The sequence below is a fragment of the Hypanus sabinus genome, chromosome 7, assembly GCF_030144855.1.
Source record: "Hypanus sabinus isolate sHypSab1 chromosome 7, sHypSab1.hap1, whole genome shotgun sequence".
NCBI classification, from domain to species: Eukaryota; Metazoa; Chordata; class Chondrichthyes; order Myliobatiformes; family Dasyatidae; genus Hypanus; species Hypanus sabinus.
Window position 1 is genome coordinate 82,786,019 of NC_082712.1, and position 13,822 is coordinate 82,799,840.

Consider the following 13,822-nt stretch of genomic DNA (forward strand, 5'->3'; position numbering starts at 1 on the left):
GAATGATGCAAGAAGCTGGGAGGTCATAGGTGGAAGCAAGAAGATGGAATCTGATAGGGGAGACAGTGGACCATGGAATAAAGGCAAACAGGAGAAGAGAGGGAGCAGACGGAGGAATGAGTAAGTGATGGGTAGACTGGGCAGAAGAGGGGGAAAAGGGAAGGGGTGAGAAACAGTTGCTAGAAGTTAAAAATCAATGCAAATGTCATCAGGTTGTAGAGTTCTATGGCAGAAGGTGAGAAGCTTTTCATCTAACCTACATCCAGCAACAAATTAGCAGTACAGGTAAACATGGACATTAGTGTTGGAGTCATGTATGGAGTTAACATGTGTGGCCACTGGGAGATCCTGACTGGTACAGCAGACAGACCAAAGGTCCTCAGAATGATTCCCCATTCTCCACTGGGTCTCACTGATGTAGAGGAGACTGCACTGGGAAGCACCAGATGCACCAAATGACACTGATACATTCAAATGTGAAGAAATGCCTCATCTGGAGGTACTATTCAGACCTGTGGTGTCGGGGCAGCTATACCACACACAGTGTGGTTGCAGAGGTAAGTGGCTGAAGGCGGAAATTGGTGGGGAGGGACGAGTGACAAGGGAGTCATAGAGAGATCAATCCCTCTGGAAAGTGGAGAGGATGGGAGACTGAGATGTGTTCCATCCTGTTGGAGATGGTGGAAGTTGCACAGATGACATGTCATGGTTTGGAGGCTTGGATGCCTCAGTGACCCAGAGAGCTATGTTGGCTGGAGTCAGGTCTTTATGATTTGGCTCTTGGTAGGGTCACCCATGCCAAACAGGTCAAAAGATAGAGGCCTGATTAAGAGTGGCCCACCAGTCCTTCAGGTTCAGGGGTTCAGCTCAGGGCCAACAACCCTGACTGTTCAAACAAAATTGTTATGGACTCAGCAACGAAGAACCCTTCTTCTTTTGAGTACGACAGTATTCCTGAGACTCCACCTGGGAATTACATTGACTGACGGTAGTGAAAACGGACAGGAAGCTACTGACATGATACAGGAAGCCCGGAACACCACCAGAAATGGAGGACCTTCACTGATGCCCTAAATGCCAGAAGTCTAATGGGAAATAGGTATACATTGAATGCCTAGGCTCATGGGTTGGTATGCGAGGACTTGAGACACTATCCCTGTAAGTCTGGGTTGGAGGGGTGGATGGGGTTCAGGCAAATATACGGGAAATAGAAAACGGTAAAGAAATTTTAGTTGATACGTCATTGAAGGGAGTGAACACTTTTTCACAGTGCAACACAACTGGGTCAGGAGAATATGCGGAATACAGTGTGTGTGCTTACCTGGAGAGTGTATTGGGAAAGATTTCTCAGTGGCATTGCTCAGGGACAGGCTGTTGTCTACCGGTAATGAGCCACTGGTAATGGACACCTGGACACACTGCCCATATAGATCAACCACAGCGTACAGCTCTGTGGAAAGATGAAAATAGGAAGGCAGTTATTACAATATACACTCCGCATTCAAAATACACCTTTCCCCTCCTCCCTCCACCAGCTCTCTCAGAAACAGGGAACATGGATCATCCTATCAGCCCGAATCAGAGTGGGTGAGGAGAATCTGGGATCGGGACCCTCCTTCAGTGCAGCAGGAGGTACATTTGAGCAGGCTACTTTGACCTGCAGATGCTGGAAATCTTCAGCTACACATACACAAAATACTGGAGGAACTGATCAGGTCACGCAGCATCTGTGGAGGAGACAAAGTAGTTGACATTCTGGGCCGAGACCCTCCATCCGGACTTGAAAGGAGGGGGGCAGAAGTCAGAAGAAGAAAGTGGTGGGGGGGGGGGGGAAGGATTACAAGCTGGGATGTATTAGTTGAGATCAGGTGAGGGCAAAAGTGGGATAGACTGAGAAGCTGGCAATTGATAGGTGGAAGAGGTAAAGGACTGAAGGAAGAATCTAATAAAATTGGGCAGCAGACCATGGAATAAAGGGAAGGAGGTGGGGAACCAGAGGGTGGTGATGAGCTTGTACTTCTACTCCTCCCCCACCTTCTTATTGTGGCTTCTGCTCCCTTCCTTTCCAGTCCTGATGAAGGGTATTGGTTCAAAACGTCGCCTCTTTATTCTGCTTCATAGATGCTGCCTGAGCTGCTGAGTTCTTCCAGCATTTTGTGTGTGCTTTCATCTCAAGCTTTTTGATCAAGGTAACAATGGACCAACAGTCAGTGTTTGGGCTATAGTGCTCAAACCCAGTATTACATCACATTGGTATGCTGGTAGGGTGGAGTAGTCCTCCAAGAGGACTACAGCCTTGTCATAGGGTTTGAAGACTTGCATGTCTCAGTGATCTGGAAAGCCACGTTGGCTGGAGTCAGGGCTTTATGTTTTGACTCTTGGAAGAGTCACCCATGCCAAACATTTCAAAGGGCAGAGCGCCGGAATAAGAGTGGACCACCTCCTCATTGCCCTTGTGCTTACTGTCTGCCTGCAATGCACTTTTGCTGTAACTGTTACACTTTATTCTGCATTTTGCTATTGCTATTCCCTTGTACTACCTTATTGTGGTTCCTTAAGGTTGTCATAGCTGGGGATCAGTAGTGGGGATGAGCTCATACTATTTATTAAATGCTCCCAATGGCATGCTCCTCAAATAGCCTCTGACAACCAAGTCCAGCTCCTGGCCTTAAAGTGTAGCCTAGCTACTAAGCCCACCGGAAGCATATCTACCAACAGAAGGGGCAAAAGTGGGTTACTGGCACCTTAAAACCTGTTGCTTCAGGCAGAAGGGGCTTGTCAGCTGGGCAACTCAACCAGTAGAAGGAAAACTCCGATCTCAAATCTCTGCTGCCTTGCAGCTATACTCACTCATACAGAAGGCTCCAGGAGTAAACCCTGAGGGAAAAATCTGGAGCTGGAATCGCTAAGGCAGTCCTACGTCGAGTTCAATGCTTTTGGATTCTCTGCCATTCTTTTGGATTCATCAGCTATATGGAGAGGTGGAGCCTGTTACATGGGCAACAGCTCTCCACATCATGCTGCCCTGGCTTGTGGAGACAGCTAGAACGCAACATACGTTCTGCTATTGTTTACCTTCGTACTGATGTGATGAAATGATTTGTACGGATGGTATGCAAAACTATTCTTTCCATTGCACCTTGCTACATGTGACAAAAGAAGTACCCAGGTCCGGCACTCCTTGTGGTCTTACCTGGTGGCAGCCCTGAGCAGGCAACACCCTGGTCCACCCCGTTGATGTAATAGTGGAGATCACCGTTCGTGCTGCGCATCATCCCGATCCGCGAACCGGTGGTCAGCGAGTCCAGGTCACAGCCGTAGTTGTTCCGCATCGTGTTCCCATCTTGCATGATGGCTGTGCCACTGGGGGTGGTGGGGAAATACCAGAGAGGAGTCAGTCGTGGAGAACCTGCCTTGCTATCAAAGGTCGTCAAGTGACAGCCCAGCTGAAAGGGATGGGAAGGAGAATCAGTCTCCGTCACTCAAGCAGGGACAGTGGGGTGAACTCGCCTTGGTCTCAGCCAAACTACCTTGGGTTGGCAACATCTCCTCAGTCAGCTTTCAGCCATTGTGGGGAAGACTGACTTCCATGGGTTGAATGGGCTTATTTGTAGATCCACTTGGGCTTCGCATTTTAGTCATCAAAATCTAAAAATCCTTCCTTGGCCCTGCTCCTCCCCGTCTCTGACCTCAGTTGTGGCTGCGTTAATCATTCCCAACTTTTCATCGGCAGCCCAGCCCTCAAATGTCAACACTCCAGAATTTCCTTATGTAAAGGGGGTTTCTTTTTTTTTTCTTTGTTACTGTTGGGAAAGGGTTTCCTTTTGTTAACTAGCAGGAATGCTAATTTACTGATACCGAGAATGGTATTCCTTTGTAAACCAAATAGGGATTAATGTTCTTTCTTCTGAGTCTGTAAGCTTTTGTTGACGGGCTTTTGGGCAGATCGGCGCGAGGGGGTCGGGAGAGAGGACGCGATGCTCTAAGCTGGGCGAGGATCGGACCCCAAAGGGGGGTCCGAGGCCGGGAGATTCTCCGAGGAGGGGGGGATGAAGCTAGATGTGCTTGGTTGACCACTTGGAGGGTCCTGAGCTGTTTGGAGAGTCGAGGAGTTTGGAGGGTCCTGAGCTGTTTGGAGAGTCGAGGAGTTCGGAGGGGATCGAATGGTGGCCAGAAGACTTCAGTAATTGAGCTCCAACGGTTGTGCACGAAGTGGTTTGGACTTTGATAAGTTTGGCGCCTTTTCTTTAATTTTCTCTTCATATATACTGTATCGTATTAATCACTTAGTTATAGTAACCTTTATAAATTGTACTCATTTAATCGCATATGGTGTACTGTCTGGTTTTGGGCGAGGCGGGGACATCACACAGCATCCACACCAGCTGATTAGCCAGTTTGGCGGGGCCGAAGGCTGCTCCCCCTAGACGAAACGAGCTGAGCGAGCCTGAGGCGACCCAGGGGGTTACACTTACAATTCACATGACATAGAAGGCTATGGACCTAATGTGGGTATTAGTGTAGATGGGTCTAATGGCAAATATAGTTGGGATGGGATGGGCTAGAGAGCACGTTTCCTCACTGTATGACTATCCTCACCTCCAAGAAGACCACAACCTTGACTTAGGGTTTGGAGGCTTGCATGCCTCAATAACCCGGAGAGTCAATCCTGAAAAGCATTTCAGGATGTATATTGTATACACTTCTCTGACATTAAATGTACCTATGTAAACCTATTGAGCTATGTTGGCTGGAGTCAGGGCTTTATGCTTTGGCTCTTGGTAGGGTCACCCATGGCAAAAAGTCAAAGGGTAGAGGCCAGACTAAGAGTGGCCCACCGGTTCGCCAGGTTCAGGGGTTCAGCTCAGGGCTAACAACGCTGACAGGTAAAAAAAAATTATGACAGAAACAGCAAGGATAAATCTTTCTACATCTGAGTGCAATGGTGTTCGAGTCTCCACCTGGGACTTGCATGACTGACAGTGGCGAAAACAGAGCGGAAGCTACTGACAGGATGAAGGAAGCCTCGAATACCACCACAGATGGAGGACCTTCACTATTATCCCTACAGTATTATCACTACTATCCCTTTCGAACCTAGGAGGTTGAGTAGTGACCTTATTGCTCGTTCATTATGTGCTGTATCACCTAATGTGGGTGATCATGGCCTTTTCACGACAATGATTGTTCTTGGCAAATTTTTTCTACAGAAGTGGTTTCTTCTGGGCAGTGCCTTTACAAGATGGGTGACCCCAGCCATTATCAATACTCTTCAGAGATTGCTGCCTGGCATCAGTGGTCACATAACCAGAACCTGTGATATACGATCATCCCTATTTGCTTGCATGGCATTATGTGACCCTATTGGGGTGGGGGGGGGGGGGCTAAGCAGGTGCTACACCTTGCCCAAGGGTGACCTGCAGCCTAATGGAGGGAAGGAGCGCCATGCAACTTCTGAGGTGGAGACGCATCTTCACCCTGCCTTATACTGTCATAAAATAATGAGGTGCTTACGTAAGGAGAACAGTCACAGTGTTTCGCTCAGGGTGGGGTGGTCTATAACTATGGGCATAGATTTAAGAAACAAGATTTCTACAGATGTACTGTAGAAAACATTCTAACAGGCTGCAACACTGTTAGGTATGGGGGGGGGGGGGAGAGAGAGGGCACAACATCGAAATAAACTGCAGAGTTGCAGAATCAGTCAGCTCCATTGTAAGTACTAGCCTCCGTAGTAACCAGGACATCTTCAAGGAGCGATGCCTCAAGAAGGACCCCCATCACCCAGGACATGCCTTGTTCTCATTGCTACCATCAGGAAGGAGGTGCAGAAACGTGAAGACACACACTCAGTGATTCAGGAACAGCTTCTTCGCTTCTGTCATTGGATTTCTGAATGGACACTGAACCCATGAAATCTCACTACTTTTTTATTTCTATTTTTTGCACTACTTAACTGATTCAAATATTTCATCCATATATACTTACTATAATTCACAGCTTTTTGTCTATTATTATGTTTTGTAATGTACTGCTGCCACATAATAACAAATTTCATGACATATGCCAGTGATAACAAACCTGATTCTGATTCCAACCCACACAGGGGGTGGTGGGCATGTGGAACAGGCTGTCAGAGGAAGCAGTACAGAAGCCTATGAGATCAATGTATAAAAATATGTGGACAGGTACATGGATCACCACAATCTTGTTGTCAGAGCAGTGACAATAAATTTCTACTCTATTGATAACACAATTGCATTGATTCTAGTTTTTCATTGGTTCCATTGTACTTCTTTGTTCATCTCGGGTAAAACCCTCCCCACCATGAGCACATCCACACAAAGTGTTGTTGCAGGAAATCAGCATTCATCATCAGGGGACACCACCACCCAGAACATACTCCCTTCTCGCAGCAGCCATCTGGTAGTTGGTACAGGAGCCTCAGGACTCACACCACCGCGCTGAGCATCAGTTATTACCCCTCAACTATCAGGTTCTTGAACTAGAGGGGATAACTTCACTCACCCCATCATTGAAATGTTTCCACAACTAATGGACTCACTTTCAAAGACTCTCCATCTCATCTTTTTGATATTTATTGGTTATTTATTTATTATTTATTCATGTATTTGTAGAGTTTGTTGTCTTCTGCACTCTGATTGAAAGCCCTAGTTGGGGGAGGTCTTCCACTGATTCTGTTATGGTTATTATTCTATAGATTTATCGAGTATGCCCATAGGAAAAATGAATCCCAGAGTTCTATATGGTAACATACATACACTTTGATAATAATATTTACTCATGTTTACTTTGAACTTTACTATGAATGCCTAAAAGAAAATAAATCCCGGAGTAGAATATGGTGATATATACAAAACAATTTATTTTGACCTTTGAAATGCGATCAGACAGAACTAACCTAGATACCCCCCATGATCAGCATGGGCAAGTTGTGCTGATTGACTGTTTCTATCCTGTATAACTTTGTGCCTACCTCTCCATGAATCTAGGGACAACTCGCTGTGACAAATTACCCCTTCAGCATTGAGCTGTTGTAACTGTGAACAAAGTCACTGAAGAGACACTGCCGGTAGATATAAAGTCGTCTTTTTTTTAAATTCAGGACACACATACACAAGCTAACAGCCTTTAGAGTCACTCAAATTCCTGGTTCTTCCCACTAACACACCCAAAATGAGTATTAATTACTGCTGTCATCTGAATCATATTCATACACGGGATGCTGATTGCATTCATGCATATGTCAACATGTCAGTCAAATGGATGTCTCTTGGTCTGCAATTTACTCCACCTGCTATCAACTGAGTCCTATTCACTCACTGGGATGTTGACTGCATTCATGCATGCGCGGACATATATCAATCTATTGGGTGCTTCCTGGTCTGCAATTTCCTGTTCCGAGCTGCATTTTGAATTCAATCCACAACTCATACTCAGGTCTGAAGACTGATTGGTGTTGAAGTCGAATAAATACTCGCTTTATTGCATCTCCAAAATACACCTAAACAGGGCAAGGGGGCTTTCAAGAGTTAACCATGTTAGAGTATACTCTGGAGTTATGGCATACAGCAAATAGTAATTTCAGCAACAACCAGTCTTTAGATCTGAATGTGGATTGTAGATTGAATTTAAAAATGCAGTCCAGAACAATGGTGTTCTTTCAGCTGCATACTAGGGTTGACTTCAAACCAAGAATCACTAATTGACCTGCAATGTCTGGATATGCATGAATGCAGCTAGAGATAACTGTGAATAGCATTCATTTTGGATGTTCGGAGTGCTGGTGTGAAGATCTAGGCATTTGAAAATTATATGCAATTCAAAGGAAGCATTGTGGATACATTTTAACTACAGAATTGTCCTGCTGTTACATTTGACTATAGCATATAAAATTAACATGTAATATTGGATCAGGGTGCCTCTTTGAAGAGTGTCTCCAGTATGATATCTTCCTGTTTTGCTGGATGAAGGCTTCTATTTCCACCAGCTTCAATGTCTCTACAGTCACAACAAACCACATTGAAAGTTATAGGTGAGCAGGAATGATGTCCTTTCATGGTAGATAATAGTGAATGAGGTGCATTTTCATGACAACATTCCGGCTTTTTATTCCATATTATTTGATGATTCAGAGTATGTAAGCAAGCCCTTCAGCACAACTGGTCCTTGCTGACCAACATTACCATCTAAGCCAGTCCCATTTACCCCTGCTTGGCCCATATTCTCTTAACCTGCCCTCTATATGTTGTTAATGTACCTATTTCAACCACTTCCTCCAGCAGCTTGCTGCACATACTGACCAGACTTCTCTGGGTCAAAAAGTTACACCCTTGAATTAAAATTTAAGATGAGAGGTTAGAGATTTAATAGAAATCTAAGGGGTAAGTTTAAGTTCTTCAAGTGAATTTGAACCTGGTCAAGCACATTTCACCTCTCCAGCTCTGCCTCTCCCAAAATCCTGCCCCAATGCATGGCACCTCTAAGTCAAGTTTATTGTCAGTTAAGTATAAACATGTATACTGTCAAACATGGCATTTCTCCAGACCGGGGTGTAAAGCAGAGTAGTACGTATAACACACGATAACTTGGGAAAGCAAGAATAAAATCTACAAATGATTTACGCATAATTAAACAAATTAAAGTGCATAAATTAAGTATTGTAAGGTACAGAGCAAATTAACTGGTGACACTTCGAATGCGAGCAGCAGGGAGCTCAGAAGCCTAATGGCCTGAGGGACGAAACTGTTCCCCATCCTGACCATTCTTATCTTTATGCATCAGATTCTCCTGCCTGATGGTAGAAAGTCAAAGAGGATGCTGGATGGATGGGTGAGATCCTTGATAACACAAAAGGCCTACGTTCACAGCGCTCCTGATCAAGGTCCCAGATGGATGGTAGGGAGACCCCTATAATCCTCTTGGCCGTACTCACAGTTCTTTGTAGGGACTTCTTAAATCCACTATTCAGACAGGATAACCATGGTAGTAAACTTGGTTTTATTAGTGTTGCACACTAGTTCTGCACAGAACCCAAAAGAGAATCCCCTTCTGGACATGGAGGAGAGAGAATTGAAATTACTGCCCATTTCGAGTCATCACAGAATATCTTAACCCACCCTTATCGCAGACGGTGTGCACACGTCATCATTACCTCAGCATCCAGGTGTCATAGTCTATATCTGTCATGGTACTGGGGAATTCGAGGTCCTCTGGACGAATTGCTGTAACACCTAAATAAAGGAGAGGTTTAATAATAACAATGGCAGGAAAAATTTTATTAAATCAGACAATATGAGAAAAATTAAACAAGATAAACACAAGATAATTTGGTGTAACTCAGATATCTAATCAATGACTAATCTCCATTAGTACATTCACAATAGATATATGCAGTAACATATATCCATTAGGATCTCCCACTTTTAAGGAGGTAGAGAATCTCGATAACCAACTTACAATTAGTTATTTAATAGATTTTAGTTCAGTATAGACTGACCTTGTATAAGCTAGGACTGTTCAGCACAGAACATAAATATGAGAAAGTCTGCAGATCCTGGAAATCCAAAGCAACACACACAAAATGCTGGAGGTACTCAACAGGTCAGGCAGCATCTATGGAAATGAATAGATAGTGGACGTTGGGGCAAGACCCTTCATCGGGACTGAGACTGTTTATTCATTTCCATAGATGCCTCCAGCATTTTAGACCATGAGGCCAGTAAGATATTGGAGCAGAATTAGGGCATTTGGCCCATCGAGTCTGCTCCACCATTTCATCATGGCTGATCCATTTCTCTTTCAGCCCCAATCTCCTGCCTTCTCCCCGTATCCCTTCATGCCCTGACTAATCAAGAAACTATGAACATCTGCCTTAAGTATACCCAATGACTTGGCTTCCACTGCTGCCTGTGGCAATGAATTTCACAGATTCACCAGTCTCCGGCTAAAGAAATTTCTCCTCTTCATTCTAAAAGGATGCCCTTCTATAATGAGGTTGTCCCCTCTGGTCTTACACTCCTCTACCACAGGAAACATCCTTTCCACATCCACTCTATCGAGGCCTTTCAACATTCGATATGTTTCAATGAGGGCATTCATTCTTCTGAATTCCATTGAGTACAGGCCCAGAGCTATCAAATACTCCTCATTTTGTGTGTGTTGCTTAGCACAGTATAGGCCCTTTGGCCCATGATGATGTGCCAACCAGTTAACCTACTCCAAGATCAATTGGACCCTTCTCTCCTACATAGTCCTCCATTTTTCAAGTCATCCACGTGGCCATCTAGAGTCTCTTAAATGTCCCTAATATATCTGTCTCTACCACCACCCCAGCAGTACGTTCCACACATCCTGTAAAACACCTTCCTCTGACATTCCCCTAAACTTTCCTCCAAATAAAATTATACCCTCTTTTATTAGCACTTCAGCTCTGGGAGGAAGGCGCTGCATGTTCCCTTGATCTATGCCTCTTACCATCTTATAACACCTCTATCAAGTCGCCTCTCAGCCTCACTTTGCTTCAAAGAATAAAGTCCTAGCTTGCTCAACCATTCCTCATTGAGTGGGCCTCAACAGAGTGGATTTGGAGAGGATGTTTTCTATGATGGGGGGGGGGGGGTGTCTAAGACAAGAGGGCATAGCCTCAGAACAGAGGGACGTCCATTTACAACAGGAAAGAGGAGTTGTTTCTTTAGCCAGAGAGTGGTAAATCTATGGAATTCATTGCACAGGATATACTTAAGGCAGAGATTGGTAGATTCTTGATTAGTCGGGGCTGAGAGGGAAAATAGATCAGATATGATGAAATAGTGGAGCAGACTCGATGGTCCAAAAGGCCTAATTCTGCTCCTATGTCTTATGGGGTTATGGCATCATAATGCATGCTCTCTAATCTAGGCAGCATCCTGGTAAATCTCCTCTGCACCCTCACTGAAGCTTCCACATTCTTCCTATAATGGGATGACTAGAACCAAACACAGATGGAGGGTCGAGGCCCAAAACATTGACTGCTTATTTGCCTCAGCCTGAGTCACTGAGTTCTTACAGCACTCTGTACGTGTTTTGTACAATAACATTCAGCATTTTATTTAAACTACTTGTGCACACACACTGCCCAGGAGATTAAAAGGGAAGGTATTTATTCAGCAGAAAGAAGGCAAGATAGTGGCTAGTGACTACATTTCATCAGGAGTTTGAAGAGATTTGGTATGTCACCTAAAACACACAAAAACCTCTATAGGTGTATGGCGGAGAGCATTCTAACATGGGGAGGGGGGGGGGTCGGTCTACTCCACAGGATCGAAGCAAGCTGCAGAGAGCTGTAAACTCAGTCAGCTTCGTCGTGGGCACTAGCCTCCATAGTATCCAAGTCATCTCCAAGGAGCAGTACTTCAGAAAATCAACTTCCACCATCATCCCAGGACATGGTCCATTACAACAGAGTGAAGTGCCAGTAAATGGACATGGGGAGAGGAACTCAAGCCAAGGCGGCCCCCACCCACTTCCTATTGATAGATTGGACTGTTTCATTCTGGAATTGGATTGTTTAATTTACTTTCTTTGCAATGAATTACCTGCTTGTATTTTGTATAATTAATTATATAAAAGTAATTGCCTCATATGCTTCCTAGGGGTAATAGTATGTATATGCCTCCAGTGCAAGGGCTCGCAACATTTTTTTGTGCCATGGATCAATACCATTAAGCAAAGGGTCCACGGACCCCAGGCTGTTAACTCCTGCTCTGATGGATATACAAAGTATAATTCTGGAAAGTTCTGGAAGCTCCTTTGTACTGCCTTTGAATACTGGCTTTCTAATTGGCTGACTCTTACTTAAAAATTTGAATGGAATTTTTCTTATCTGTGAGTATAATATAGCCAACCGTAAAGCAACAGCATCATAATTTTAACATCTTAGTCTCTTCGTTTTTAAACTTTCACCTCCTGTTTCCTTTGTTCTATCAATGCTTAATAGAATGATCGTGAAGCAACAAGTTCTGTTCCTTTTTCCTGATTTCTGAAAGAACCTTAGATTAAAATATCAGAAGCCAACACTCTGCTAACAAAACCGAGACTCTCACACACCCCTCCCCACCAACACAACTACAATTTAGAGACGCCTCAGTACTCACCGGCCTCTATTGAACCGGACCACCGATCCACCATCTTCTGAATTAGAATCTCAAACATTTCCCCTTCCTTCAACGTTCTGGAAAATGAAATGAACAGTGATGAGGAGGAATTTCTTTAGCCAGAGAGTAGTGAATCTGTGGAATGCATTGCCACAAACATCCTGGAGGCCAAGTCATTGCATATAATTAAAACAAAGCATTTTCGCTCTCTGGGTATGTTTTTTTCTTGTTTTTGAAACATTCTCTGCAAACTCTAGAGAATGAGTGTGTGAAAATACCAGGAGATCAGCAGTTTCTGAGATACTCAAACCACCTCATCTGGCACCAACAATCATTCCACAGTTAAAGTCACTTAGACCACATTTCTTCCCCATTCTGATGTTTGGTCTGAACAATTGAACCTGTTGACCATGTCTGCATCCTTTTATGCATTCAGTTGACTGGCTGATTAGATATTTGCATTAATGAGTAGGAGTACTTCAAAGTGACTGCTGATGTAGTCTAGGAAGTGAATAAAAGCTTGAACGCCCATTGAAAACCTACATGGTCACTAGGAGAGTGAGCAAAGATAGAATTAAACCTGGTACCTGGAGTTATGAGGCAACAACAATACTTGCAGTGGTGTGAGGTCTAGAGCTACGGGAGGAATTCTGTGCTGAGAAGATTTAGCTCACGATGGATCTGCCAAGAAGGTGAGCAGGCAATCACCTCTTAGCCCAAATATTATCAAGGCAGGCAAGCACACTCACATACCTGCTAGACATGACGATGGCATCGTTGAATTCACTGCGGCAGTTCTGGCGGAAGGCAGTCCGCCCACCGTTCGTAATCACGGCATTGTTCCCATGGAGGTGGTGGAATCGGAGGTCGTTGCTGGGAGTGAGCGAGAAGAGGCTGCAGGGAGAGATCTGATTATTGCCCTCCAACACGTCATCAGGCAGAGGTGGCAGATCTAATCAAGGAAATTAGATGGAAGGAAGAGAGGTCACATTGGTCAGAGCAGTATTAAAAACAGAGTGCACGAAGGATTTGGAGGAGCAAGTCAGGCAGCATCCATAGAGGAAAATGGGCAGTCCACCTTTCAGACTGAGATCCCTCATCACGACTGGAAAGAAAGAGGGGAGGTAGCAGGTACAAAAAAGTGGGTGAGGGAATAGGGTGATTGGCAGATCCAGGTGAGCAGGGGTAATTGGCAAGTGAGGACGAGGGAAGAGTAAGAATGATTCAAGAAGCAGGCACATGAAAGATGGAAGTGACAGAGGGCTGAAGGTGTTGGATCTGATTGGTAACAAGAGTACAGAGAAGATTTACAAACATTTAATCACAGAGTATTTAATTTGGCTTTTTTAACACTAATCAACAGAAAAAGACTCCTTCATGTCAAAGTGAAAACAGATCTCTACAAAATGATTTAAATTAATTATATAGACCACAAAATTATTGATTGCATAAGTATTCACCCCCTTTAATATGACACACCTGTAAAGGGGTTTTTTTTCTTTGTTACTGTTGGGAAAGGGTTTCCTTTTGTTAACTAGCAGGAATGCTAATTTACTGATAACGAGAATGGTATTCCTTTGTAAACCAAATGGGGATTAATGTTCTTTCTTCTGAGTCTGTAAGCTTTTGTTGACGGGCTTTTGGAGAGATCGGCGCGAGGGGGTCGA

General features: G+C 44.3%; 1 protein-coding gene across 2 annotated transcripts in view; it reads right to left on the minus strand.

The window, feature by feature from the left end:
- Nucleotides 1-13,822, minus strand: part of neurl4 (neuralized E3 ubiquitin protein ligase 4) — a 126,072-nt gene that overhangs the window by 35,107 nt on the left and 77,143 nt on the right. For both annotated transcript variants that reach the window (XM_059974987.1, XM_059974986.1), the window contains exons 11-15: nt 12,909-13,107; nt 12,156-12,232; nt 9,176-9,254; nt 3,194-3,363; nt 1,322-1,450 (exon numbers count right to left, since the gene is read on the minus strand). In XM_059974987.1, the coding sequence (XP_059830970.1) occupies nt 1,322-1,450; nt 3,194-3,363; nt 9,176-9,254; nt 12,156-12,232; nt 12,909-13,107 (654 nt within the window). The remainder of the gene's footprint in view (nt 1-1,321; nt 1,451-3,193; nt 3,364-9,175; nt 9,255-12,155; nt 12,233-12,908; nt 13,108-13,822) is intronic.